At 40.5% G+C, this 23,535-nt stretch overlaps 2 protein-coding genes across 4 annotated transcripts; both read right to left on the bottom strand.

The window, feature by feature from the left end:
- Positions 1-74: 74 nt before the first annotated feature.
- LOC117571311 (uncharacterized) lies at positions 75-23,390 on the bottom strand. Of its 3 annotated transcripts, none has more exons than XM_034253384.2 (12): positions 22,870-23,390; positions 18,184-19,178; positions 7,620-7,955; positions 7,305-7,560; positions 6,603-7,243; positions 5,746-6,025; positions 5,432-5,684; positions 5,165-5,367; positions 3,858-4,160; positions 3,521-3,685; positions 2,293-3,428; positions 75-2,225 (listed from the first exon to the last, which is right to left on the bottom strand). In XM_034253384.2, exons 2-12 carry the CDS (start codon positions 18,346-18,348, stop codon positions 1,422-1,424), a joined length of 4,542 nt encoding a protein of 1,513 aa, XP_034109275.1. In that variant the 5' UTR covers positions 18,349-19,178; positions 22,870-23,390; the 3' UTR covers positions 75-1,421. The 3 variants fall into 3 exon arrangements, with proteins under 3 accessions (XP_034109275.1, XP_051861375.1, XP_034109276.1); XM_034253385.2 differs by having other exon boundaries at positions 76-2,225; positions 3,521-3,676; positions 22,870-23,389; XM_052005415.1 differs by lacking the exon at positions 3,858-4,160 and having other exon boundaries at positions 3,521-3,676.
- On the bottom strand, positions 11,442-13,276 carry LOC117571315 (uncharacterized). The gene has a single exon (XM_034253394.2). The coding sequence runs from the start codon at positions 12,232-12,234 to the stop codon at positions 11,581-11,583; it is 654 nt and encodes a 217-aa protein (XP_034109285.1). The 5' UTR covers positions 12,235-13,276; the 3' UTR covers positions 11,442-11,580.
- Positions 23,391-23,535: the final 145 nt, after the last annotated feature.

Genomic DNA, 23,535 nt, shown 5'->3' with positions numbered 1-23,535 from the left:
ATCACACTAACCATAATATTGTTTGAGCTTAAATAAAAATAAAATAAAACATTTAGTATTTATGTTTGGAGAATTGGTAATTTATTTAAGATAAAGTTGAATTAATTATTAATTATTTTCATATGTATAGCTAAGTTCTTGTTGTTTATTTTGTTGGTTTGTTGTTTTTGTTTTTTTTATACTTTTTCTGAACTAAATAAGTAATTATATTTAAAATCACAGCAGTCTTTTAATAATAGATTTCTCAATTTGTGTTTAATCAATTTGAACGCGTATCGAAGGCGCCATTTCTAACCATTAACAAACGAACAAAGTTTTACTACGTACATAAAAGATTTCTTTCATTTTGTTGATGTAAATTTAACGGAATCAAAGAGCTTAAAGATTAGTGCTTACAATATAACGGAGCAAAAACTGCATACTAACTACAGACACTTGTTGTTATCATTATCATCGTTATCATCATCTTCATCATATCGTATTTATATAAGTATCTACTATAGTTATATAGTATATTTAGAAACAAAGTGTTTTTTGTTTTAAATTTGAAATCGTGCCAATCTGAGCGCTATACACATTTGTCGTTTTGTTTTATAATCGGATTGCACAGAGTAAAAATTACATTTATTTATGTTTTATCTAGTTCTACATATTAGATACTCGTACTTTGATATAGCTAGAACGTCTCAATCAAAATTTTTTGCTACTGGAATGCATTTAACTTATTTGTGTCGTTTTTTGAACAAAACTTAAAAGCGAAATATTAAAAAAAAATAAAATAGAACAGTCCAAGATTCCTGGATTCAAATTCAAAAACTGAACAAGTTTTTGCACTCTACGCTCTATTGCAAAATATCTATGTGGTTGTTCGATGTGTGTATGTGGCTAAAATTATGTGTGTATGTGTGTGGGTGTATGATAGTGTGTGTGAATTGTATATAAGATAAGACAGTTTTGTGAAATGCTCGCCCAAGAATCAAGAGTATCTATCTATATAGCATTATACAAGTTTAAATTTGATAAAAATTTTGATTAAGTTATTAATTTGCAATATTGAAATAAAGTCAAATTTAAATTCCATTGAAGTAATAATAATAGTTTCCTTTAGAATTGCTTATGTCGAGCGTTTGATTCGTTTACGTTTGGTTTAATGCCACAATTAAAGACAGTCACACATACACCCACGCATACACACATACAGACAAGAGGATATATAGATATAGACATATGTATATCGGCTTAGATCACAGCTATGCAGAGTTTATATAGGCAAGGCGAGTCATTTTGTTGGTTGCGTTACAGGACATTCAGATACAGATACAAACACACTCACACACAAGCACACACACAGATACATACACAGGGAGACGCAGCGACATGTGGCAGAAAAAGTGGGGGACAGTCCCGCTGCCCCCAGCACTTTAGCCAGCCACCTGCTGCATGGTTATGGTGCTGATGAGCTGCTGGCAAATCTTTCCGTACTCAAACTGATCACCGGAAATGCGACGCAACTTGATGCCCTTGGCAGCGCCATGATGATCCCGACTACGACCCTCGCACACCTGCAGCTCAATCTGCAGACCGCCCGAATACTCCAGACTGAGATTTGTGGTGGGTTCGCCATAATTGCAGGCAGCTGCAGCAGCAGTCGAAGAGTTCGCCAAACTGCCGCTGGCATTGGGATTGGCAGTCAGATCGCTGGATGCATTCGAGGCACTGCTGTGCCGCGATTCCGCGCCACTATCCTCCGAACTGATGCTGCCCTTGTGCAGCACAAATCCCTTGGGTGGCATGGTTGAATCGATGGTCTGTTTGACCATTTCGAGTATGCGTGTCGAGTCGAGATTGGAGCATTCATGTGGCAGCGGCACCTCGTAGCACATTTCATCCGACATGCGACGCGAATCGCACATGGAGTCGGGCGTTAAATGGCCGCATTCGGTGTGATCACCCATTTCGGAATGTGAATCGGATTTGAAGCCTGAACTGGCCGATGGCTCCTGGCAAGAGGGCGACAGATTATTCGAATCGTTGCTCAGCGAATCGTCGGAGAATCCCAGCGACTTATCGCTGCCACGCCGATGCGCCTCCGCATTGGAGGCGTTGCCATGACATTGACTACCCGAGGCATGATTCGAGCTGGGCTCACAGTCCAGGCTGGCCTTGCGTCCAATGCCACGCGTTATCGACGGCATATCGCTGCTGGGCTCCGTGATAATCAAACCCTAAAAGTGGAACAATAATGAAGGATTAATACTAGTTATAATGAATGGAAATGTATTTGTGACTCACCTGCAGCGACATAATAGGCGTATGCGGCTCGAGTGAATCCTCGCTGTCGCGACTGTTGTCCGAAGAGAGCGCCACCAGCGTGATCTCGCTGCCCTGGACATCGGTGAGGCATATCTGCGGCGTTATGCCCCCTGTGCAGCCGGCATACGGTGTCCCGGTGCTTATTGTGTGACACATTTGCCCATTGCCGTTCTCCTCCTGTATGATGCACAGATTGGGCGATGCCGGCGGCGTCGGAACCACACGCACTGGCTGCGCCGGCGACAGATTCAATGGCTTCAGATCGTAATACGCCGCAGCGGGCATAAACCAATTCGGAGTAGCATAATCAGTGGGTTGCTCCGCTCCACACACTCCAGCTCCCGCACTGCACACATCCATGGACAGATCCAATGGCTGTTGAGCAGCGGCAGCAGCACCTTCGCTGGCCGCCGAAGTGCCGCGAGTTATGGAACCACCAGCGCCGCCTGTGCTCAAGCCCGAGATGCCCTTAGTGATCTGATGCAGCGGCGACGAGTTGCCAGCACAGGGATTAAACGGTCCGGTGCCGGGCAAATAGGGATTGGGATTGGGCGAACAGCTGCCACTGAAACCGCTGCCGCTGTTGCTGTTCGTGCTGTACACGGGCGACTGACAGCCGCTGCTGTTGTTCGAATTGCTGGCGCCCAGATTGATGCTGCTAAACTGTCCCACCAACTGTTGCGGTTGCAGGGGGAGCGTCAAACCCATGGCTAATGGCTGACCCGGGCCGGGATACTGATAGCCACAGATGGGCTGGCCAAACATCTGCTTGGCCGAGGTCAGCGAAGCGTTCGGACCGTGCGGCAAGGTCAGCGGCGAGACGCTGTAGCTGTTGTGCATGGGCTGCTGTTGATACAGATGCGATTGATCCAGATGGCCGCCACTTACGGCCGCGCTCGCTGCGTGGGCGGCGAGACCGAGTTGGGGCGCCAAATCAATGGGCACCACATTCGATGAGATTATCTTCTTGGCGATCTCGAAGCTGACGCGCTGCTCCTTCACCAGACGATCCAACGCCGGCATCAGACTCTTGATTGCCTCCGGCGGCACTTCGATGTCGTGGCCACGACGCAATGCTAGCTGCAGATTCGTTGGTTTGCCATGTATGGGAGAGCCTGTCAAGCAACGAATGAAAGATTAGTATTGGTTGTGGAAAGAATTAGATCGGTGCTTTGCTGAGCGTGTGGTAACTGAGATTTTGGCTTACCCGGCAGACTGATCGAATTTTCTAAAAGCGGCGGACTTGGTGCAACCAAAAAATTTCTCTGTGCGATACCTTTTTGCAGGGATTGGCATTCCTGCAGCGGTCCCTGGAACTGTGAGCGCGATCCCTCCGAGGCGCGACGCACTGGACTGTAGCGTCCTATGGTCGCTAACGTGGGCGGTGGCGAGAACAAAAACAAAAAATGGAAAGCAAACAAGAGTAGCAACAAGATTAGTGAAGATCTTGAAAGAGATCAGCATGAGGATCGCTGTTAGCAATGTATGCGGGGGAAGTGAGGGAAATCAACTGAAAATGGCAGAATGGAAATCATAAAACTTACCACCCTCCTGCACAGTGGGCAATTTACAGTGGGCAGCGCGATAGGCGCGACGATTGTTGGCCGCCGCTGTGGGCGCCACAAGTGGCACCGAGTTGCTGCCCCCGGTGATGCTAAGGGGCAAGGAATGCTGCGGCGATGTGGCCACTGGCATGCCCATGGCCACGCCCACACCTACGCCCACGCCTATGTGCAGACCAAAGTTGGGCGCATTTGGCGGGGATTGACTCAGAGATTTGAGTGTTGGCGGCAAATAGTCGCGATTCATGCGAGATTCAACTTCGCGTATTAGCTCGGGGCAAATGACTGCAGAGTGTTATGTGGGCGGTTTTATTGCATGGGCGTGGCAAAGGAGTCAAGCGAGCAGCGGCAGAGGCAGCGACAGCAGGTTATTTGGTAGTGCGGTTGTTGTTGTTGTTGTTGTGCAAAGGCAAAATGCAACCGAAAAATCCGCAACAAATCATAAAACGAAATAAAATAAAAACAAATACGAAATACAAATTAAATTAAATACAAATCATAAAAACGTAAGTAAATTATTTTAGCAATTAGCGCACTTAAATTAAAATTAGCATTACATTAAGGGTTACATTAAATAAAACTAAAAATATTTATTGGCAAAATGAGAGCTGGTGGAAATTGTTTTCGAGTCTATCAACATTTGTATTTTTATATCAATTTTAAAACATATTAAATCTTTAAAATCAATTCTAATTCTCAGTCAGTCTCAGTTCCGTTCAGTTTAAATTCACCGTTTCATAAATAACTTACTTTACTTTATCTTCTAAATACAGTTGGTTTTAACCTTATGATCCTCATCTCTGTAATACGTAAAAAGCCTGCATTTCAGCTGGCATTTAAGATCTTTTAAATTCTCTTAATATACAGATATCTTTCTTTTAAATTTAATTCACGTCTTATTTTAGACCTCTTTCACCTATTTTTAAAGCCATCTGTAATTATGTCACCTTTAGAAACGAGCCTCTCACATTATTTTACGATTTGTTTTTGCATTTAACTCGATCATAATCCATCTTAATCACTCATTCTGTAGCATAATTTTCACCTCATTTCTATAAGTTCCTGTCTGTTCTACCTATTCTATTTTACGTCAAATATATTAACTTATTATAAATGATGATTAATGACTATAATCTCTGTTCATCACTAGTCATATGCCCTGATGTTTGATATATTCTATTTGCATGAATCTTTCTTGCTAAAATGATGTCTGTTCTCTCTTAATTCTTTTCCTTCTCCCTCCTCCAGTTAGCAAACAACATTAAGGTAGCGAGACATTTGAAACGTACCTGGCGGTCTTTCGGTGACTGTGAGTAAACCCGTTCGACGGGTTCGCATGTTGCCACCGCCCGAGCTGCTGCTGGTGGGTGTCTGTGGTTGAGCTCCTGGCGGCACCTGCAGATGTCCCAGCTCGCCGGGACTGTGCGTGACAGAGAGATCCTCGGTGCAGCCAACCGTGTGACGCTTAACCCCACCACGTTTCTGCATATAGCTGTAAACCAGAATATAAAATATTAAAGACAATACAAAAGAAGCAAATGAGTCTGCAAACTTGCCGTTGGATTTCCTCGCTGCACTCTTCGCCGCTGTTTTCGGGACAGCAATGCAGCTGACCCGAAGATTGTTCGCTTAGAGGCGACAGTTCTGTGGTGCCGGGCGTGGAGGTTAGGCTGGGATTCATGTAGTACCCCGAAGTGTCCATTTGTTGACCGCTGGCCACAGCTGCAGCATTGCCGCCAACTGGCACAGTGGCTGGATAATAAATGTGCAGATTGGCGCCACCATCCGAGGCACGACGTCCAAAGGAACCTTTTGACGAAGACGATAGTTAAATGAGGGATTCAGTGAGATTTCTGCGAGGTTAACTTACTGGCACCCATGACAACTGGCGGCTTGAGCAGATGCTGATCCTTGATGGTCAGATTGTGCAGCGGCTGATTCTGCAGCATGGGCAGATTCATGGGATAATAGGGCGTGGCCTGTGCTGCATCGCTGCACTGCGGCGCACACTTGAAATCGATGGGCGGCACATTGGGATTGGCCAGCGCCTGTTCGTGTGCCACATCGCCGGGTCCGACAGTGTGCCGTCGAGTATTTGCTCCACTGACTCCACCTGCTGTGGCGCTCAAATGCTGCGGATGTACAGTGGACTGCAAGGAGATAAGATTTAGTTAGTTTGTATAAGTTTATATATATTAAAGATATATCTTAATGAACCAAATATTATCAATTGTGCCTAAACAACATTTCTGTGATATGGATAATTTTCACGATATGTTTCTTGAATTGTTTTTAACATCTGTATCACAATAAAATGAATAAAACTTTTCAAAATATTCTAATTACAATAATCTCAGCTATAAGATTATAACATAGTACTTTTGCTATATAAAATAAATCAAATTCTCCTTCTATGCCCTTTTGTTCTAAGAAGAAAACCAATGGAGACATTGAAAAATCAGTTCTTTAACTTTTACAATTTATAACACTAATCTAATCACTAGTCTCCATACAAGGTTAATTATAAATGTACTATAAAAGTACTACTTATGGGCTTTAAGAGATGAAGTTGTTCAAACAAATGGAGACACACATAAATGGACATCTTAGTTATTCATATTTTATACCCAGGTTACAACACAAACGGACAGACAGTTATTCATAATTTATATACTTAAAGGAATAAGCTTTATACTCATATTGTATTTAATCTATTAAGAAACCCACCTCATTGGGTCGTGCCAGACACTCGAGCTCAAAGTCGCCGAACTTCTCCAGATCGACACCGACATCGGCACACCAGCCGAAACCCAGCGCGGTATTTGAGGCATTCGCATTACTGAGCGGACTCAGACGATCGAGGGACTCTTGTTTAACAGGCTCCGAACGATCCACAACGCCGGTCGTGATGCTCGTCTTGCGTGATCTCGAATACGCCAAACTCGCGTGATGCTGCAGTCTTTGGTTTTCGCGTCGCTTCTGTAGCAGCTTATCCTGCAGCAAATTGTATATGGCATAGATGTTATCGAATCGATGCTCGTGCACCGACTGTGCAATCATGTCCGCCGTCAGCCCCGGCAGCTGCAGCATGTGTGTCATGACCACAGCATCCAGTTGAGGCGCTGTGCCAGCATCACTCGACTCCACGCCCGCCAGCGACGAATTTGAACCCGTCAACGAATTCGAGCTGGACAATTGAGACGTTGCAGTTGAGGCGGCGCCAAAGGGCAACGTTGTGGCATCACAGCGATCCCCTTGCTGCAGTTCCGCCTGCCAGTCGCTTAGCCAGCGATGCTTGATGATCTGTTTGATGGTATAACGACGATCCGGCTCCACAACCAGCATATTGCGTATGAGATGCTCGCATTCTGCAATGATTCAACATATTAACTTCCTTCTGAGATGAGAATTTGAGAGTCGCTAACTCACCCTGCGACATAAAGAAAGGTATGCGAAATTTGCCTAAGACAACGCGACTCTTGAGCTCCAGAATGGTCTTGCCATCGAAGGGCAAAGCGCCGCAGACGAGCGCATAGAGCACAACGCCCAGACTCCAGATATCCGACTTGGGACCATCGTACTCCAGACCCTGGAACACCTCTGGCGCCGCATAGGGCGGTGATCCGCACCACGTGCGCAGCGGGCTGCCGTCTTCGTAGTGATTGCTGAATCCAAAATCCGCCAGCTGTAAATCAGAAGTGATTATTAGTTGTAGTTCTTCATTAAACTGCCTTCTTCACTTACCTTGATGTTCATGTCCTTGTCGAGCAGCACATTCTCCGCCTTGAGATCACGATGCACTACGCCACGCTGATGACAATAATGCACCGCCGAGATGAGCTGTGTGAAGACACGAGCTGCCTCCGGTTCCTTCATGCGTCCATTGGCCACCAGGTGATCAAAGATCTCGCCGTTCGGTGCATATTCGGTGACCAGATAGATCATCGACTGTGATTCCATCACCTCATAGAGGCGCGTTATGTGCGGATGACGCAGCGATTTCAATATTGCAATCTCCCGGAACGTCTTGCTCAGGTATTCCTCGTTGAGGCACGTCTTATCAATGATCTTGATGGCCACCTGTAAATTGGGCAACAGGAAACGAAAAGGTCGCATTAGTCAACAGTCTGATATGCTCTCTCTCTCTCCCTCTCTCTGTCTCTATATATCTTTCGCCCGCATTATTCTCTGATTCTCTCTGATCTCTTTAGATTGTTTTTTGGGTTCGGCCCGAAGGTGAACGAACCAAAACAGCGGAGAACTGCGACGACTCAAAGAGACAACGACGCTGACAACAACGACGACGACAACGACGAGTGCTAACGAAATTCAAGCTGTGTGTGGGTTGACGATGTCGTCGTCATCTCTGGCAGTAATAAGAGCAAATCCCCCCAAAAATGGTGTGTGCATTCCACAACGAATAGCAAATGCTCTGCTACGCTTTATAACAAAGCGAATGCTTATTCAACTTTTTATATTCTACAAAGTTTAACGCAAGGATTATTGTTTTCTCTATTCCTTATAAATAAATTTAGTTTTGCGATTTATTTTCGACTGGATTACCATATTATTTTTTTAAATTTTTAATAAGGTTAGTTGTAAGATTTGTAGTAGCATAATTTTTGCTTTAATCTGCATTCTTTATAAATACAGTTACGTGTACAATTTTTAGTACTGTTCGCTAGAGTCAATGGTATATATTTAAAATATTCTTTTTATAATAAGTCAAAATAGTTGAATGATTTATAAAGTTAGCTTTACATTATGTGTATCATAGTATCCCTCATAACAAAATTACTTTGAAGATTTATAATAATATCCAATACCTATCCTCACCTCATTTTTTTCTATATTCCTTTCTTTATAAATAAATTTAGTTGTAACTCGGATCATCATAGGTATATTCTTTTTTTTTTTGCATTTTCGTCATTGCTTCTTTATTATTTTCATATTTTATGTGGCATGACCATCGCAGTCAATTTAATAGCTCTCAATGATGTATAGAGCTGCTTTGATAGGAAGATTTTAAACTTTTCTCTCGGCTTCCTTTATGTGACTTTTATGTCTATTTTTACTAATATAATATTAATAAATTTTTGAGTTTTTAAAAGCACACAAACACTTTCTGAATACCTATTTGGTTTTATACTGAACTTTTTTAAGAAAAGAACTAGAATTTTTTAATTAAAAGTATTCCTAAAACAGATTCGTCATTTCATGCCAGCATCATAGTTGATACGTTACATGTTTATAGACTTAGCCAATAAGCTTTCTTGTAGGGTATGCATAAAAACGTGTCTCTCTGTGCTAACACGACGTCGGCGTCTCGTCGCGTTGTTTTGCTTGTTGTTTGCTGTTGCTGGGGGTCAGGTGGTAGGTGGCGCACTGTCTGCAGTCACAGCAGCAGCCACAGCAACAACAGAGAGTAGAAGAACAAAATACCATGGCAAGCGGACAAGAAGGCAGCAGCAACAATAATAATAATAACAACAACAACACCAACCACTAGATAACCACGCCAACAAACAGCGCCAAAGATGGCGCGAGTGAGTGCTCGATTCTCTAAAGGCGTTGATGTTTTTTCTTGTTGATCATGATGTTGTTCGGCGGGGAGAGAGTATGAGCAGAAACAGCAGCTGAGGGAAAAGGAGAGGAATCGAGAGGGGGCAGAACAGAGCGACGCAAGGGAAGACAAGACAAAAAGCATTCTTTACCCACGACTCTCGCTGTTGTTGTTGTTGGTGTTTGCTTTTGTGTTTCTGCCAAGCATTTCAATAATAATTTAACAAAAACTGAAATAATTAACAATAAAGCGTAAACGGTAAGTGTGTGTCAGAGAGAGAGAGAAAGAGAAAGAGGAGGGAAAGAGAGAGAGAGAGAGGTAAGCTAGGTAGATCACTTGCTCGCCTCAACAGCAACATGATCATTATGATTATTAACATCATCCATATCATCATCATTAACTTGGCAGCAGTCACAGCATCAGCAACAGCAACAGCACCAACATCAACCTATTGCCTGATGAGCCTCACACCGGTTTTCAACTTGCTGTTGCTTCTGCTATCATTATTATTATTATTTTGTTGTATTATTATTGCTGCCGCAACAGTTAAACAAATTGTTTTTTTGTTTTGCCATAAATAATTTGTATTAAATGAATTATCAATATTTACTCGCTACTCAGAGTTTGCAGTTTCTAAATATTTGTAAACAATTTTCTCACCTGCACTACGCGACGTATGCGTAATATTATTTGTATATTTCCTATTAGTTTTTATATAATTACCACATTAGCGCACAGCACTGATTCCTGGAAATGTCAATGCCACGTGAGGCGGCGACACACAAAAATTTTCTCAAATATTATTTTAAATATGAAAAACGGGGACAAAAATGAGTTGTCGCAGCGAAAAATGCCATTGCCACGTGCAGCTTTGACCTTTCGCTATAAATGCGATGAACCTTAAGAACAATTGCTCGTAAATGAGACATTCAAAGCGCAACAGCAACAACAACAACAACAACAGCAACAATAAAAGGAACCACCACAACAATGAAGCGAAAGAACAATGTCACATTTGGAAATCCTTCGGTTGGCATAACAGAAAAAGCCAAGGCAATTGGCTCCTTGCGCGTCTCCTTGCTCCTTGGCTCACGTATTGATTTAAAGGCAAGGACTACAAAGTTGATTGCGACTTTCCTAAATGGATTTTCAGAATATAAATTCCATTTAATGCCACCGCCTCAAAGCTGACTCATTGCCTTTGCCATGGATTGAATGCAAAAAGCAAGGATTTCCCTTTAAATTGCCATCAATTTGCCATTACTTGTATTTATCATATTTAATCGTAATGCAAATCGCGCTTAAAAGATAAAAACCAGTGTGAAGAGCTTACATTTCTGAACTGGTTTATGCAACCCGATAAATAACAAAATGTATAGAACAAAGAACTTATTAATATTAAAACAAGTAAGAAATCTATAACCATTTTGATTGAGAGCAAAACAATGCGGTATTATTCTTAAAAATATACCAAATTCATATATCGTGAAAATACTAAAATTGGGATATTGATAAAGAACTACATTTAAAGTATACCATATAATGCTAAACATACCATATTTTCAGCCAAAACCCGTAGTAAGTAAAGATTTTGTTTTTTTCTAATTTGAAATCTTATTTCAAGAAATTTTTAATCTGAAATTCTTATACAACGATATTTTGTTAAAGATCAAAAACTTATAAAATCAAGAATAAATGATCGAATTATGCTGAAATTTTGTTAAAAATTAACTGCTTAAAAAGATTTTGTCATCTCCCGAAGATTCATATTCTGCTTTAAGACTTCTTTAAATTGAAATCTTTTTAAACCAAATTTGTCAATATTTCAAGATTTTTTAGAAAAGTTCTTAAACACAACATTTGTATTCTAGTTTTTAGAAAACCAGTTCTTCTCAAGAATAAAATTATGTGGGCGTTTTTTTATTATATTTAAATATATTATATTTAAACAGGATTCGTGGAACACGACAAATAAATAGTTGTTTAAACATTCTGGGAAATAGAAGTGTTTGTTATGAAAATAGAAACAATTGTGGTCAACAAAGAAAAAGAAAACTTAAGTTAAATAGTATATATATTATTCATTCTTTCTTTATTAAAAAAGTTGTGCTTCTGGTCGTAAATTTCTAATCTACGCTTTCATCACATGCTATCCTTCCACACGAATTTATTCTCCCGCTCCATTTGCTCAAACTCCTGCTTCAGGGATTCCAATTCCTTGGAGCTTTGCACGTTGAGTCGCTCCAGTTGACCATTCAGTCCTATAATACGATCCTTTACAGCATTAACTGTGTAGAGACTTAGTCGCTCGGGTTTGAAGACATCCTCCTTGAGGGTCTGCATGTAGTGCCACATGTCCTGCAATTGGCCACGTTTATCGATGCGATACTTTTGCAGTTTCTCGTCGAGTTCAAGCTTAAGGCGATCGATGTCATTGATGAGACTGCTGACTTTGGGACCGCTCGAAGGTCTTCGACTCGCCGTGTGGAGTGCATCCTCCCCGCCATCGATGTCGATGTCGATGTCGCCACCAGGGTCGTTGTCATCGAGAAAATTGCTGGCATTCAGCTTGACTTGATTGCATTCGAGGTACTTTTGCTGTGCCTTGAGGCGCATCAGTTCACACAGTATACTGGTGGGCGTGGCCGATGGCTTCCTTTTGCCACGCTGGGGCTTCGGTGGGGGCGTCGCCTTCTTCTGCTGCCGCGCCCCCTTGCCAAGTGCCTCAGTTGCTGTTACGGCGTCTTTAGACATGTGACTGTTGCAACAGCGTTTGAAGCGAGTTGCACAATGCATAAAAGCCAATGAAACGACAACGATGGCAACGACGACGACGAGTCCTTGCGAAAGTTGCCTCTGTTGCCGCTGTTTACACGCGGTAATCAAACGTGTGTTGCCAACCCAATCTCCCTTCCCCCTCTCCGCCTCCTCCCCCGCAGTGCTAACACAACCTGTTCGCTGCCCTCTCTCAACCCTCTTATGTTTAATCAATAGTCGACGTCGTCGTTGTGGGCTGCTGCACTTGCTCTGTCTCTGTCTCTGTCTCTGTCTCTTTCTCCCTCTCGCTCTCTTAAGTTGCTCCCCTTGGGTTTGTCACGTATTTATGCCAAGGGTCGCTAAACTTTATTGGGGTTCAGTTGAGGCCGCGTTTTAAAATTTTCCCCAATTGCGTTTACCGCACACAGCACAAAATCGGAAATGGAAAATCGATTTAAATAATTTTTCATGCCTATGGCCTACTTACACAGCACGTGTCCAAAGGGGCGTGGCACATTGTTGAGGGAGGGAGGGGGAGGTGCCTTTGGGTCAACAAATGAGTGCAGGAAATGGCAAAGGATTTTTTTTTGTTCCCTCATTTTGATCGCAAATCTCTGCGGTAACTTTGAAGAGGAAGCAAACCTGAAGCTGTCTGACTTGCGGTTAAAGAATGCTAATCTGGCTAGAGAGCGAGAGCGAGAGAGAGAGAGAGAAAGGTAGAGTAAGGGGGGTGGGGGAACAGCTGTGCACGTGATTGATTCGTTGGGTTGTTTACGTGCTTGTTTTTGTTGCTAATTCACAACTGGGAGCGTTTTTTGATAACGCGCTTGTTATCATATGAACGCGAATGTTTATCGAGTGTGTATGTGTGTGTGTGTGTTTAGAGTGTGTGTGTCCGCGCGCGTCGACAACAACAAGAATCAAGTGGCAGACGAAAGACAAATTCAAGCACAAATCAACAATAACTTCGAGTGTTAAACGGCAAATAAGAGCTAGACGATACGCTGTAGAAGAATAAAAAAGACTTAATAGCGGAAAAACATGTGAAAAATCGCAAGCTCTGCTTCTTTAAATTGTTAAATGTTAGCTAAATGACTCAAAATATACGCAGCCAAATTCAAAGTCACAAACAAGTAAATTGAATTTGAAAATTAAAAATAAATTTTAAGTTCGCTTCCAAGTTAAAGTTCTGCCCAACTCAACGACAATTCTGAAACATTAGGCTAGCAACCTCTTCTTACCCCACATTACAGGGTATTTGCGACTGTTGAATTTTCACTATCGCTGACAGACAGCGCGCCTGTGTGACAAAGACAGCACATTAGTCTTCAACTTTTGCGCTGGGGCTTAGAAAAAAAATAAAGGTAAACACGAAGAAGAATACAACGAACCAAAAAAAGAAAAAACCGCCAGACAGCTAACAAACGAAGCACAAGAAGGAGCAACAAAAAAAAAAAAAAAAAAAAGCGTACAACAAAAGCCGCGAAATAGTTAATGAAAAAGTAAATAAAAAGTTTAAACGATTTGGGCAGCCATGCGTCTGAGTCGTAAAGCAGCACACATCGGCTTTATATATATTTATATATATGTATATATGTGTGTGTATATATTCACATATTCTTTGGGGATCTGTGAGTGGTCAGCAACAAGTTTTTTTTTTTTTTTTTTGCCGTTGCTGTCTCTGACTCTGACTAAGATCGAATCGTGCCCAGACAGCGTGAGCTCAAGTTAAACATATTCTTTTTTTTTTGGCCATGGCGAATGATCAATCAAAAGTTGCCACTGATTAGTTGAGCGAAATGCTTTTGTTGTTGTTGTTGTTATTTTACGCTGTTGTATTTTTCAAGTTAGTTAGTTATAGCCCCCAAAAAGAAAATCAAGTTAGAGCCGCCCCCTGCTGGTTGTGTTGCTGCTGCTGCTGTTTGCCAGACACTTCAACTGCGACTTAATTGCATCAATTGGAGCGTTAATAAAATGGAAATGAAAATGGAAACAAAACCAACCACGCGCCATTTCTTAACTCAATTCAATTGAAGGCAGTGGCAAAAAATTCACTCGAATCGAGTTAAGTCCAACAGATCGATCAGTTCAGAGAAAAGAATTCTAAAATAACAATCTTATCTTTTAAAATGTTTGTAACATTCGACTGGCAAGTAATTGTAACACAAAATTTAGGAGAACAAATTTTACTATCAACTAAAATAATCTCCATATACTTGTATTATAAAGAAAAGGCTTTCAGTCTTTTGTCGATCGATAAACTGTGACACAATTAAGCTTTACATTTATAATATAAAAGATTAATTGTTCGCAATATAATATAAACAGGAAATACTGCTTAAAAATGAATAATAAGTTGAGAATATATTCTTCCGATAATGTTCAGTTTATACCAGAAATTAATTATAACCTAAATACTTTTCAAAAGATAAACATATTTCGAATAATTATAATCTATAAACTTGAAATATAAAGAGTTTTGTTGTTAATTCAATTTCTCAACAAAATTATTTTTGTATAATATGGTTACGATATCTTTTCTGCTATCTTCAAACTTTTCTAACGATCGTTTACAAAATTTAACCATTTCAATGTAGATTTCACACCTAATCTCTGGCTCGCAGACAACTTATTGGTTTAAGCAATTTTTACTTAATCAAAAGTAAATATTTAATGTTTTGTGGAATAGTCTTTGGAACGCCGATAGCCCCGATGTGGGGGGATGTGTTAATAGTCTTAAGTATGGCAATCGTCCATTCTTATCGATATTGTTTGCACATCGTAATAATAATAATAATGTTCTATTAGGTACATTGTACATTGTACATGTTGCCGATTGATAATTGATAGTAGTAATTATTGGGCAAATGCGCTTAGTAGATAAGCTGGGGCTATAGCTAATAATCCAACTAGCTTCGTGTTGAACTTGTACATTGCATTCAACAAACACGCTGACACACACACACACATGCACCCTCATAAGTCCATTGTGAATGCCAAATAAGATAAGTGAGTGGACCTTGAAAATTGACAAACAGCTGTGTCACACTCTCTCACTCCGTCTCGTTCACACCCTCGTTCTTATCAGTAAACGTATTGGAAAAAACAAAAAACAAGAATGATAAAAAACAACAATAACAAAAAATGAACAAAAGAATTTGTAAGCATCAAACGAAAATAATATGAAAAATAAAATCAAATTTAATCAAATGTGACGCGCAGCATGTAAATTTCCTTACCCGGGCGCCATTTTGAATTCTGGCACGTGCTATTCTCACAAGTCAAGATACTCAAATCTCTACACACACTCGCTGTATGAGTCGACAGAGTAAACAAAAGTCTCCATAGTATGCGTTGATAGTGTTGCTATTTGTACGTAGTAGAGCATTATCGTGATGAAAACAGAAACACATATAAAAAGTATATCTCGGCAAAACGTAAAACTCTCCATTTGCGATGGGTTTCTTGAGTTATCACAGTTACTATCACATTAAGAAGACACCATATGTAGTAGAAGTCTTATGAAATATGTTACATAAAGCCAGAAGTTGATGGTTGAATAAATTGTTATAAAAGACTAACATTATGTTGATAAATATAAAAAGAAAAATAAATAGTTTCAAAGTGTTGATTTTTTGAAAAGTACTTTAGCCATTTAATGCTAGGGTATATTGACTTCTCTAAGCACATGAGAACTTTGCTTTCTGGTCAATTAGGCATATGAGTAGCACTTTTGTGTGTTTGGCCTACAAATTTACACTTATTTCCCCCTTTTAGTTGTTGTTGTTGTGATAAACTATTAATGCTCATATTTTAGTTATAGTTTCAGTTGTTGATTATTTTTGTTGTTGCTGCTCTCTTATTATTGTTGTTCTTTCTTCATTGTTGTTATTTACCATTGTTATTGCTGTAGTTGTTGTTGTTGTTGTCTCTGCGGTTCAGCTGTGTCACTTGACAGCCCCAATTATCAGCAGCAGTTGTAACTGCAACTGTGACAGCTGTATTGTTTCTCTCCCTCTCGCTCTCTGCGCTCATTCTCATTTACACTCTCCCACCACAATTCTATCTCCTTCTTTCGCACGTATGCGTGTGTGTGTGTGTGTGTGTGTATTCATATGTGTTTGCCCTCAGCCCACAGAGCACAGCCCGTTGCCCAGCTGAAGGTGACTCATTATCTCTTCTAGTTGCTGTGAAATGCATTCGGAATTTACTTATAAATACGGAATGCAGAGAAGAAGCTGCCGCTCAGCTGATAGAGAACAAGTGGCAAACGGCAGAGAATGCAAGTTTATAGACTGTAAACTACCCTGGAAAAGTGTTTCGCGATTAAATAAATCGTCATATGTCATTGAATGATTTTATATACAACAAATTGTACCATAATTATATTATATGTATTATATTTAAACTGATTGATTAACTGTAAAAGTATACGTTAATCAAGGAATTATTGTAATACCTTTAAATAATTCCTTATTTTAATAAGTCATATGTAAATTTCATATATTCATATTTTATAAGAATGAAAACAGGGTATGATAACATGGATATTGAACAGCATTTCAGTGAACAGCTGCAAATGTTCTCAGGTAATTACGTTGGCAACTAATTAAATATCAAAATTAAGAGCTTGCCATACGTTATAGATATGCATTTGCTGATAACTTTTAAGGAAATTCTGGAAATAATTTATAAATGCAAATTACATTTAAAAGCAGCAGCAGCAAAAAAAAAAAGCCGTCAACAATCGCGACGATCTTAAATTTAATTACTTCCTCAAACAGCGACAGAGATGGGAAGAGTGTCAGAAAGAGAGAGAGAGAGAGAGAGAGAGAGAGATGCCATTAGCATCTCTGGAGGGCTCTGACTTGCCCTCTGAGAGAGCGAGACAGTTGTAAGATGAGTGCGAGAGAGAAAGAGAAAGAGGGAAGCAGAATTACTTGAAACACGCTTTAAAATGCGTTTCAATTAGCATCATCAATCCGGTAAGCAGCTGCTGCTCGGCTCCATGCGCCACAAGCCGTCAATTGAAGGTAAACATGGGGCACACAACAATACTCCACGAGCATTGCCGATTCGGATGTATTGTAAATATGTATTGTCAATAGATTGTGTAAACACTAAAGTATACTATGCGCACATATTTACGCGGCAATAAACAAAACAACAAAAGAATCATAATCACTAAAATCAATTTGATTAAACCAAATGCGCAGCCGACCTAACGGAATAACTGGCCAACGACTAAAAAATGACGATTTGCAAACCGAAATATTAAATATTTATATTCATATAATTCAAAAAAGTACATTCCACATTGCTCAATTTCCAAACTTTACAAGAAATTTATGAATATTATTTAAGAAATGAAATCCAAGCATTTGAAAAAATGATTCAACGTGTTCCTGAATTATTTCGGAAATACCATTTGAATTGCTCAAGACTTTACTCAAACCTTTAATTCATATTCAGAATTTTTTGGGAAAACATACTTTTGAAAACACTCATTAATTTATTTGGAGCTGCATTTTTTTTACAAAATTTATAGAGAAGCTTTATTACAACATAATTATAAGAAAATATGTTATCCCAAAATATCTACAACAAAATATTGATTAAACCACCACAGACTAAATTTGTGAAAATTTAGGAAACAATTCGAAAGTTAAAACCCGATGATCAAACAAGCGAAAGTTCTTCCATCATTAAATGTTCGATGCTAACTCAATAATATTATAATATATAACAAACATATCTCAACATATATCTCTATAATATTTTAATAAAATTAAACTTTAAAATTCCTACATTCTACATAAGTTTGCACTTTACAATTTCTTTTAACTTTAGATACATCAAAATAAAAAATATAAAATTTTCATAAAGCTGAACTTTAAAATTTCTTTGCTAACTTCGATTATTAAATCTAATTTTTTTTTATAAACATAGGAGAACTTTAAACTTATATTGAAGTAGACAAGTACTCACCTTTGTCTTGGTCACAATATTTGTGGCCAGCTTGACAACGGCAAAGTTGCCCTTGCCGATTGTCTTCTCCAGCTCATAGTATCCCACTCGGAGTAGTTTGTCCACGGATATTTTGCTCGTCGATGGCACTTTGTAGTTTTGTGGCGTTGATGTGGAGGCGGCCATTGCAGTGGCTACTTTAACTTCTGATTCTGTTGTTGTTGTTGTTGGTGTTTTTTCTTCTTGTTGTTTTGGTGTTTTGCGGTAATTGGCTAAAGTTGCGTTGCCACCTCCTCCTCCTCCCCCTCGTGCCTTGTTTTTGTTGTTGTCAACGCAGGAAGTTCACTTAAGATGCATTTTCTTTTGTTTGCCGAGTTTGAATTCATTTGCTATTCATGCCTGTTTCTACTGCTGTTGCTGCTGCTGCTGCTTCTGCTTCTGTTGCTGCTGGCGGCGCAGACACACAGACACGGACACTCACACACACACGCACACACGAGTCGGAGACTGAGACGGAGAGAGAGAGACAGAGCGAGGCACAGATGACAACACGGCGAATGACAACGAATGGGACAGCAACAGCAGCGCCGCCAGCAAAAATTTAATTCGATTCGAGCTTAAATTGAATTGTTGCAATTACGAGCGCGTTTGCGACTGAGAGAATGATGAGCATTAGCCTCAGAGCCTCAGCCTGTGGATGCTGACGATGATGCGGAGGATGAGGATGAGGTCAACGGCAGCTTCGTTGTTCGCGCTGTTCTCGTTGTTTTTCTTGTTGTTGTTGTTGTTGTCGACGTCGTCGGTTGCTCGGCTGCTCCTGCTCCTCGCGGCGTCGACTGGGCCATTGGGCACGGCCACGTGGCCAGCTCTTTGAGCACGTGACGTCTCCTTTTGGCAGTCACTGTTGGTGCGGCTCACAGATGATGTAAAACAACTGACACTTTATCAGCTGCTTGATGTTTTCGTTTACTTTTAACTTTTTTGTTTTATGACTTAAAGTTTCGCATATTTGCAACCTTTATGTAATTTAAAAGAAATCAATTAAAACGAATTCGTAATTTGAATTTGATTGTTGTGTTTGTTACTGTTGCTGTTAACGTGATGATTATGTTAATGTTCTGTTATTGTTCTGTTGCTATTCTAGTACTGTTATTGCGTGTGTTACTGCTCTGTTTCTATTGCTGTTCCTCCTACTATTAGTGTTCTGTTACTTTTAAGTCTGATCTTAATATTACTAATCCCGTTTTACTGTTTGCTCACTTGCTTTCAATTACGCCCACCCTCAACAACTGCTCAGCGACAACTTTTAGCTGGCAGTGTAGCTACAAAACCTGTGTGTGTCTCTCTCCAAAGATCCCACTCACTTTTCCACTCTCGCTGTATTCGCTCTCCCTCTCCCTTGCTCACAATGATTGAGGCGATGTAAGATGATCGCCTGGCCAAGCTGCTCTTCCTCCTGTATGTACATACATACTGTATGCATTGCGACCACGACAAAACTTAATGGGTTAATGTACAGCATCAAGGTCGCGTGGCCAGACACATGTACACACATATACGAACACACACACACACAAGTACACAGCTTGCGAGCGAGTAAGTGAGATAGAATACTTGGGCCAGTAAAGTGGCGATGTTTGTTGGAGCAACGCTCAAGTCGTCAAATTCTTATTGAAATCAATTTAAGGCAGAAACAGCGCGAAACAGTAGAAAGAGGAAGCATAACAAGTACGGCACACACACACATACAAACATCAATTCAAATGGCAATTGAAGTACGCTAGAAAAACGTTGAGATCAAGCGATTGCGCAGCATTGAAATGCCCTACAATAAAAATGTTCAAGCTAAGGTTGAAGTTGAAGTTGCGTTGGCGAACGCATTACAAAAGCTGTTTGCTATATGTGCACTTTGTTTGGGAACAGTTTGTTAAATTAACAGCGACTTAACATGCCCCATTAAGCTAACAGCAGCGTTACAGGGTAAAACACATTGAAACACATTATACACAAACACACACACGTACACATCTGTAAGTGACGTATAAATTGTAAACAATTTGTCGGTGCGAAAAGAGCAACGGCAGCTGGCGAACAACAATGCAAAAGCGATTTTTAAGTGGTTTTCTTCTTGGCATTCGCATTTTAATTTGCACATTTTCACGTTTCTTGAAAATTTCACAAGCACAAGCGAAACAAAATATAAATTTAATGAAATACCAATTGAAAATTGATTGTTTATTTTTATTAATCAAGCAAAAGACACAAAACAGTTGCAAACATACGGGGTGCGAGAAGTGAAGAAGGACAAGGTAGAAAACACACACATAAGCACACATTGAGATACAAAAGTCAAATTCAATGAGCAAAAATCAACAGACAACGAGACTATGTCGACTGCTCTACTCTTTTCTGCTTCATGGGATGCGACGTCGACGTAGACGACCTGTGGACTGGAAAAGACCGAATGCGAATCAAAGCTGAATGAACTTCCAAAATGGAAGCAATTTGAAGCTGGGCGCATTACTTGACTGCCTGACGCCTTCCAACGCACGCACAAAGAGCAAAAGTGCCGCCAGCATACATTATTAAGTGTCTGTGTGCGTGTGTGGGAGAGAGGATAATAGAGAGAGAGAGAGAGAGAGAGAGAGAGAGAGAGAGAGAGAGAGAGAGCAAATAATGCGAAAACCGAAGCCAGCTGTAAAAGACGTCATAAGGAACAGAGCACAGAACGCAGAATCGAAACCAATCCGCATAGAACTTTGTTTGTCATTCACAGGTGAATTGTGAATGGCGATTGTTGGGTGGGTGTGGAATGGAGTAGGCGATTTGATTAACATTGCATGCAATTATCAATTGAGATAGATCAGTTTGTCAGTACAAAAGTGGCATATCTAGACTTATGCCAGGCACTGTAGGCACACGAGGCATCACTACATAAAAATACACATACATACATACATACATATATGCATGTGTATGTCTTTACCATATCTGTTGGGTTTTGCTGATAACTAAAAGGCTCCGCAGTAGTTGTCGGATTGTTGTAGTTGTTCGTGTTGTGTTGTTGTTGTATTCGCACTCGTGCCCTCTGTTCGTGTTGTTGCTTCTTAAACCAACACAAAAACGACAGCAAAATCAGAGAAGGCAAAAAGCGAGAATGATTTAAAAAACACACACACACACCGAGACATACACGAAAAAGAAATAAAATAAAAAATAACAAAAGAAAAGCAAAAACAAAACCAAAAACAACAAAAGTCGCGCGCACACGAAAAATAAATAAGAAAAACAAGTAAAATAAATGAGCCAACAACAAATACTATACAAAGCAAAGAGCAGAAAAACAAAAGCTAGAGAACGCGACTTCGACTTACACAGCAGCCAGACAGCGACAGCGACTGCGATTGCGAGACGACAGCAACAACGACAACAACAACGGACAATAACAAAAGTCATTGGGGCCCAGAAGCGCCAAGCGCCGCTGTCAGCGCTCAGAGCAGAGACAACGGCAGCAGCAGAGGCAGAGCGGGCATCAGAGCGCGCACTCTCTTGTTGCTTTATGTGTGTCTGTAGCTGTGTGTGTTTGTATAGTCGGCGGGGGCGCAGCAACAGTTACGGGGGGACAGACAGGTTACTGTATGCGTGTGTGAGTTTGCTTATAAGTAAGCGAGCGGGTGTTTGTATGTTTGTGTGTGTAATCATTGTGTATGGGAAGGTTCAAGGAGTCAAGGAAATTCGCAAAACAACAGAAAAAATTACAATATGAAGAAGCATGATGACAATTACAAACACACACACAGATAGAGAGGCGCAGATACAAAGACACAGCTGAACATGCCCGCATTTAAGTGTTTGTGTGAGTGAGGAGCGAAAACGAAAACTTGTCGAGGTCGAGCAGACACACAAACACACACACGCATATAAACCACTCGAATGAATGTATGTATGCACAATGCTCATACACATATGAGAAAGAGAAAGCACCTACAATTGATAACGGGGCGAATGAATATATGAAAAAAAAGTCAAACGCAAGGTGTCCAATTAGACCACTCAACGGCAATTAGCTTTTTTCTTTGCTGCCTTATTTGCGTTTTACTGGAGTTGCTATGACGTTCGTTCGCAGTCAAACAAACACACGCACACTCACACGCACACCTGCAGACACACATACACGCGCGCGCATTCACAGAGCAGCGCGCACACTCACATACACTCGCGACTCGCATACGTGTTTGGCTGTTTGTGTGCGTAGCTATGCAATCGAAAAACGTCACGACTTCCAAAGTGGAAAAGCGTACGTAGTTTTTGCCGTCATTTTGGCTGCTGGTTGGCTGAAAAAAAAGTTGCCGCAACGGCAGCAGCAGCATAATTGCCATTCATGAATGTTTTTGCTTCCGCATGTCACACACACACATAAATAAACACATATACATATGTATGTATGTAATTACAAAAATGATGTGAGATATTACAACTATACATGCAAATACGAGTCTGTGTGTTTGTGTGCGTGTATGTTTGTAATTCAAATTCAGTGGCGCTGTCATTGCAACTCTGTCACTTTGTTGTTGTCATTGGTGTTGTTGTCGATGTCATCGTTGTTGTTGCTTGTACATTTCTTCATTGACTTGCAGCAACAATAACAAACACTGTTCAAATACGAAAACACTTTGTTTAATCTTTGTCTCGTTTCAATTTGCTTACACATATTACGATTGCTTTCTATCTTTTTTGTTATTATATATTTCAGCCGACTCGCGATTCGACAGATTTCTTTTCACGTTAAATTTGTATTACAAATATATACACATATACATATATACATAAATATATATTAATTCTCTTTCTTATCACTTGCGCCTTGTTTTGTTGCTTTTTGGCTTTTTTTGTTGGTTGGTTGTTGTTTTCGCTGCTCTGTCGTCGTCGCATGCACTGAACTTGAACGCGTGGGCGTAGCATGCGCCGCGATTTATATTATCATCAAGTGCCTTTGCCTTTGCTTTCGGCTATTGGAATTTTTTCATATTGTTTAAGAGGCGATTCTTATACGAATTTAGCGCGACGCGCGGCCCACCTGCTCACGAAGCAAATACTCGGCACCAACTGATTGGCAAATCGCTCTCTTCACACACATTGCCGCGCTGCCTACCGATTCTATCACTCTCTTCTCCACTCAAGAAGAAGAGCAACAACAGCGTTTAGTGCAGGGTGACCATGCCACTTCAAAATATACTACTCAATGAAAGAAAAAATATACTGTTATTGGATTTTTTTTTAATTATTTACTGTTCGATGTGTTACCCATTTCATCTAAAACAGAAAGTTGAAGCCCATTTTCATTCATTTATTATGTATAATATTAATGGTCAT

This window comes from Drosophila albomicans, chromosome 3 (assembly GCF_009650485.2).
Source record: "Drosophila albomicans strain 15112-1751.03 chromosome 3, ASM965048v2, whole genome shotgun sequence".
NCBI lineage: Eukaryota > Metazoa > Arthropoda > Insecta > Diptera > Drosophilidae > Drosophila > Drosophila albomicans.
This window is presented reverse-complemented; position numbering and strand designations above follow the sequence as displayed.